The 6390-nt window shown below is 39.2% G+C and overlaps 2 protein-coding genes across 2 annotated transcripts in view; both read left to right on the top strand.

The window, feature by feature from the left end:
• Nucleotides 1-4646, top strand: part of PIR (pirin) — a 63087-nt gene extending 58441 nt beyond the window's left edge. The window contains exons 8-10 of the mRNA XM_003791923.3: nucleotides 69-160; nucleotides 2631-2697; nucleotides 4336-4646. Coding sequence (XP_003791971.1) covers nucleotides 69-160; nucleotides 2631-2697; nucleotides 4336-4448 — 272 coding nt within the window. The 3' untranslated portion in view covers nucleotides 4449-4646. The remainder of the gene's footprint in view (nucleotides 1-68; nucleotides 161-2630; nucleotides 2698-4335) is intronic.
• Nucleotides 4647-5034: 388 nt separating this feature from the next.
• The window catches only part of VEGFD (vascular endothelial growth factor D), a 32218-nt gene continuing 30862 nt past the window's right edge, over nucleotides 5035-6390 (top strand). Inside the window, exon 1 of the mRNA XM_003791862.1 lies at nucleotides 5035-5604. Within this exon, the coding sequence (XP_003791910.1) occupies nucleotides 5506-5604 (99 nt within the window). The 5' untranslated portion in view covers nucleotides 5035-5505. The remainder of the gene's footprint in view (nucleotides 5605-6390) is intronic.

The raw sequence follows: 6390 nt of genomic DNA, 5'->3' as shown, positions 1-6390 counted from the left end.
GGGTGTGGTCTTGTACATTCTGGCTAGTTTTTCCCTCCTTTCTGTCTTTGGGACTGTTGCCTTCCCAGGGCGAAGGATATCAGTGGCCATGTGTTTCCTCTGCAATAGTCATTTGGTCATGAACTTCCTAGTCCAGACAGTCATTGTGTCATTCATGATGGTAGGCAATCCTCAAGCAGCCAGGGAGGGAAAGACTATTTTGTTTTTAGCATAAGTGACTGCTAGAAGCATAAATATGGGTCTACGTGTATACTACATAGAGCCTGCATTTTGAACCGAGAGGAGCATGTGATGTATTTCACAGTCCTTTTGCGACAAATCCCTGACTGTGAAGTAAAGTTTCTGATATTTTAGGAGTCTTGGGAAGCGTTTTCCCCAGGTTTCCACATTTCTTTCTCATGTCCTTTTTGTTCCCTGGGTGATTGATTTACCATCTTATGAATCTGGTAAGCCAATCTGACTGCTTTGTGACACTTTCATAAAGAGGATTGAGGAGACAGTTGTCCAAAAGTGTCAGGGGGAGAAGCAGTGTGTCTGAGTCCTGGGCCTCTGACTCTGGGATTATAGAATGCAGTGGAATGGAGGGATTATCTCAGCTTCCTTTTCTGGCAGCCCACCTCCTGCTGCTCTAATCTGTAGCACTGCCATGAGATGTGAAGTAACATTAGAAAAATTTCCTGAGCACCAGAAAAAAAGTGCTTATCTCAGGATCTGTGCCCTCTCGTATTAGGCTGAACCATAGGAAACTGCCATGTGACCTACAAAAAAAGACAATTTAATATATTTCAACCCAGTATAGGAAAGAGGCAGGAAAGCTACACAAAGGCCACAACCTACTGATATCAGAGTCATTTAGAACATGATCTGGTTTAACTTGGTGACCTCGCTTCCTCCTCTAATGTAACAGAGAGCACACTGCAAATACTCGGGATTTGGCAGCTGAAACACAACACCAGTAAGAAGCAGTGAGGGCAATGAGGACAGGGGCAGCCAGGAGAGAAAAGAGGCAGCTGAAACCATCAATTCATGGGCTACTAGTGCTCCTGGCTCCGGGGCATCATTCTGCTATATGCAGTTCCGTCATTGTTGCATAGCCTGAGCCAGCAGACTTTATGAAAGCGTGCAGGGCCGGCTGACTTCCTCACTCAGTGGGAATTGCTTCTGTGCCTATCCCTCTGAAATCTTCCACGGTGGGTAGCAACTGCAGTGGGCTTGGCATATGCTAGCCTTAAGAGTCTTGAGGCCGTATGCTTTGACTTCTTGAAAGAAACCCAAACCACAACAATGACCTTGAAATGTACTTGACTTTTTCAGAGTTTGTAGGGATTGGAATCAACCCCAGGCTACTCCAGACATTTAACCCTGGAGTGGTACCAGTCACCCTGGAACAGTTTCTGTTTCAAAACCTCCCTGTGCTGCTTTGGCCCACAGCTGGGACTCTGAACTTTATCCTGAATGGTGATTGTCCCGATGGCTTCATGATCAGGAGCACATGACTTTGATAGGAAGGGCTCCATCTCACTTTTATATCCATATTTATATTAATGTCCTGTTGAGAAGATCTTAAGCCTCATAGATTAGCAAACTCACCTGCAGAGTACCCAAGCAGACGATCATTGCCCCACTGACTGTCATCAAAACCATACTTCAGAGTAACAATGCCTTTTAACTATCACCGTTCATGGGGAACTCATTCAAATAATAAAGATTAACATTTGATTAAAATAACATTGAAAGACAGAAATAAAACAAAATAGCCTAGTAAAGCTAGACACAACTTTATTTATATGTGAAAATTCATAATAAAATAAACCATTACTTTTTAAAAACTGGTAATAGTTAATTGTTTTATCTTTCCACTGGCCTAAGAAGTTTAAACAGTGAAGTCTAGTAAGAACAATTGCCAGGCACTGTGGCAGGCACCGGTAGTTCCAGCTACTTGGGAGGCTGAGGCAAGAAAATTGCTTAAACCCAAGAGGTTGAGGTTGCTGTGATCTGTGACACCATGGCACTCTACCCAGGGTGACATAGTGAGAATCTGTCTCAAAAAAAAAATTAGCTGTGCATGGTGGCACATGGCTTGTAGTCCTCGGTACCTTGGAGGCTGAGGCAGGAGGATTGTGTAAGCCATGGAATTCGAAGTTTCAGTTGGTGAAGATCATGCCTCTGCACTCAACCCCCCGTGACCAAGCAAGATTTCGTCTCTATAAATAAATAAGTAAATTCACTAAGTAAAATTTTAGTTTTGGATTTGCAGAAGTAATCTTTCCTTTTAAAAATTATATTGTTAGTGAGAAATTGTAAACCGTATAATAAACCAATTCAGTTGCATAGTTTGATAGTTTGTCATGAAGATGTTTCCAATTAAAGAAAATCTTAAATTCTCCTTTGTTGATTTGAGAATATTAATATTTTTGTGGCTTGGACTTATTCTTGAGTTCTAATTACTACTAAACAGCTTAAGGAATGAATGTTTCCATGTTGAATGTTGCACAGAAAATATTTTTGAAATTTATATTCAGAATTAGGAATAGTATCCATTTGGCTAGCACATCAAGTTCACGCTGCTCCCAGTTTGACATTCAGAAATAAACCTATTTATTGTCATGTGTTTTCTTTGTTAACTCTAGGACCAGAAAGGAAGCCATTTTGTCCTGATAGCTGGGGAACCAATAAGGGAGCCAATAGTACAGCATGGTAAGCCACAAATAATGATGATTCCATTTGTTGATATTTTTTTAAAGTAGCGTACATATAGAGTATTATTTGAAATAGCTAGATTTTTGTCTTGTCTCTCCATCTACAAATCTGAGGATTTTGTTTAATTTCTTCATTGTGAGAGAAAAATACTTCCTATCTACTTTTGTTGTTGTTGTTGTTGTTGTTTTGAGATAGAATCTCACTCAGTTGCCCTGGGATTGAGAACTGCGGCATCATAGCTCACAGCAACCTCAAACTCTTAGGCTCACGTGATTTACTTGTCTCAGCCTCCTGAGTAGCTGGGACTACAGGAGCCTGCTACCACCCCCAGGTAGTTTTTCTGTTTTTAGTAGAGACAGGGTCTCACTCTTGCTCACTCTAGTCTCAAACTCCTGAGCTCAAGCCATCCACCCACCACAGCCTCCCAGAGTGCTAGGATTACAGGCGTGAGCCACTGCATCCGGTCCCTATCTATTTCTTTAATGAGAAATATTTCTTAAGTACTTGTCATGTGTAGAACATTGAGCTTGGAATGGTAGGAAGAACAAAAATACTGTTTTTGCATCATGTCATAGGGAATTTCAACTTAAAAGATTTTTGCATTCTAGTGGGGACTTGAACATCATTTGTATCTTTAGCAAACTTAACAGTGATTTCCATACTGTCTATTGTATTTTTAGTGAAAAATATGAACCCCTTAGGAATAATATTTCTTAATTTTCTAAAATGGTTAAGTCATTTTTTGTATATTGAAAAAAATGAACAAAGGTAACTGTTGCATAGTAGAAATAGTGCTGCAAATGTGTGAAGAAAAGGGAAGAGACAGACATACTACCTCCTGGTAGATTAGGGGAAGACTTCTGATACAAGGCAAAACTTGAGTTCAGACCCAGCAAACTATGGCCCATGGACCAAATCTGCCTAGTACATGCTTTTGTAAATAAAGTTTTATTGGAACACAGCCATCCTTGTTCACTTTTATATTGCCTATGACTGCTTTGCACTTCACTGAAAGGAGTAGTTGAAACAGACACTGTCTGACCCACAAAGTCTAAAAATATATACTAAGCTAGCCCTTTACAGAAAGTTTGCTAACCCCTAGGGAACCCCCAAAATGATGCTTTTTCTTGACTTGAAAATTTGTTAATCTCCTGCTAGTTGTCAGTGAAGTGCTGCTAATTTTCAAAAATGACTCAGAACCCTCATATATACACACACAGCCTCATATATTGTTTAGACATCTAAACTATGAAGAGATTTGCCAATTCTTTGTGTCAAGTAGATTCAATTCTTGATGGCAGCTAAAGTCAAAAATAACCACAAAAATGGTTGTAATAGAATGAATTTTAAGACTTTTTTGAATGAAGAGATGCCATTGCTGATGAAAAACCTACAGTGCATTAGTTTATCTCAAGTGAAGTTGTTGTAATTCATAATCGTATACAATCCTATTCGAGAAATTGGTATTACAGTCCTTGGGGACTGAGCACTGTGAAAGGGAGCTTTTACTGTTCAGTTATGCCTGGGTTTTGTTTCAAATTAAGAACTATAGAAATGCATACCATTTCACGTGGCAGAGGAAAATATTGTCACCTTTGTCACCCAGAACTTCCTGAATGTCTCTTTCTGCCTTAGGCCCATTCGTAATGAATACCCGCGAAGAAATCTCTCAGGCCATCCTCGATTATAGAAATGGGAAGAATGGATTCGAAAAGGCCAAAACATGGAAATCAAAGATCGGAAACTAGTGAAGACCACAAGAGCAGGTCTCCATGCTTCCTAGAATTTGGTCATTTGTAGCATGCAACTATTCAAGACCTTTAGTTTCTAAAGCTAACTTAGCCGGTGCATCTAAAGAATTACACGCTAAAGTGGTAGCCTGGTTTATGTAACAATGCATGTAAGATGAGAGTTTCCTGGAACCTGCAAATAAAACTAATCGTTGCTTCTCTAAAAAATCGATGTCCTTCATTTTGACCTAAGTTAGTAAGCTCCTGTTAAAAAATCATTTTGTGTATGTTTGCCTTTTTGTATGTACATAAGGATGTTTTGGTTCTTTTCATGCGTGTGTGGGTTTTTAAAAAACATGTTGCTTGCTTTCTGTGTGTCACTGGTAGCAGATGCGTGAGCGTCTTGAGGTCCCTTCCTAAGCAATCTGATTGAGATACAAGGTCAGGTCTGTGTGCTGGGGTTTCGCGTTACAGGTTATCTGCTTTAAAATAATGCAGTCCTGAGCATTTGAGTCAGTTTTGTAAACTGCCCTGCTATTGGTAGGGACGCAACAGGATTGCAGCCAACTTCCCTGCATTTTCTGCCAAAATCTGTGTCAGATTTAAGACACATGCTTCTGCAAGCTTCCATGAAGGTTGTGAAAAAAGTTTTAATCCAGAATTGGGTTCCAGCTTTCTGTAGCTGCAAGCATTGTGGTTGTGCCACTTCCTTAGGAAGCAGCCAGAACTGAGGACATAGGGTGGAGAGAATTTTTTTTTTTCTAATTTGCTGGACATGAAATTAATTTAGAATACTTCCACATTTCAGGTGGAAGACATGTCCACCTCCTGATTATTTTTGGAGCATAAGAACGTTTTCATTTTTTTCATCTCTCTCTCTCTCCCCCCACCAAGATTGTGCCAAAAATATACCTTGGCTAACTGAAAGTCATATCATCGGATTTTGATCACAACTGATTATTTGTTTTTCCATGTAAAGTTTGGGGGTTTCAAACTTTCCTTCAGGAGAATGCCTTTTGAAACAGTTTTCTCTAGCTTCCTGATGTCAAGTGCTCAGTAATCAGTGGATATTATAATGGTCAAAATGTACAGAGAGTGGGCAGTGATGAATATTTTCATGATGTTCTATGTGCAACTGGTGCAGGGCTGCAGTAATGAACATGGACCAGTGAAGGTAGGTGAGCTCAATCATTAATGTGCTGAAGATTCTTTTTATTGACTTATTCAGAGGGCTTTCTTTCTTTGCCCTCACTAATTTTGAACCAATCTAAAAACGTAGAACACTCCTCATAGTGGACAGGATCTATCCTGTATTTGTTAGTAACTGTTCTGTTTCTTAATCTTGCTAAACTTCTCGCCATGAGCATTTGAAAGTGGTGGGTATATTGTTGTTGTTGTTTTTGTTTGGGGGTGTTTTTTGATTTTCTTTGGAGTTGTAATAAAACATGAACATTCTGGGATCTTTTCAGGTGAAGTTTCTCCTCAGTTGTATATGCAGATAGCACAGTGGTTTTTTGTTTTTTGGTTTGTTTTTTTTTTAATGAAGCACTAGTTCGTTTTTAAGATGCAGATAATTTTGTGGGCCATTTATTTCAGGTCCTTTTGTGAGCAGCAAAAGTTATTTCTTCTGTAAACTGAAAATGATGTGCTATCTGTGGACATTTTCTGTCTAGTTTGGAAATTGCCAGTTGCTACCATGCAGAAAAAATGTTTTCTTCAAGGTTGTTTGGTTTTTTGCTTCTTGAAATGTGTGTAAAATTCAACAGTAATCAAATCCAGTAATTGAATTTTTGGTTCTATGAGCAAAGATCAACTACAGCCCAACAAATTGAGAGTAATGCAACAAAATTAACTGGAATATTACTCACAGCCAGAACAGTATTTGATGTATTTTGTAGGGTATATTTTTAACCTATGATTTTGAAAATGATTCGGATGTAATTGTTTTGACTGCAGTGGC

The sequence above is a fragment of the Otolemur garnettii genome, unplaced genomic scaffold (assembly GCF_000181295.1).
Source record: "Otolemur garnettii isolate 467f Iridium unplaced genomic scaffold, OtoGar3 scaffold00051, whole genome shotgun sequence".
Lineage (NCBI taxonomy): Eukaryota > Metazoa > Chordata > Mammalia > Primates > Galagidae > Otolemur > Otolemur garnettii.
The sequence above is the reverse complement of the archived record's forward strand: the minus strand, read 5'-3'. Positions and strand labels throughout refer to the sequence as shown.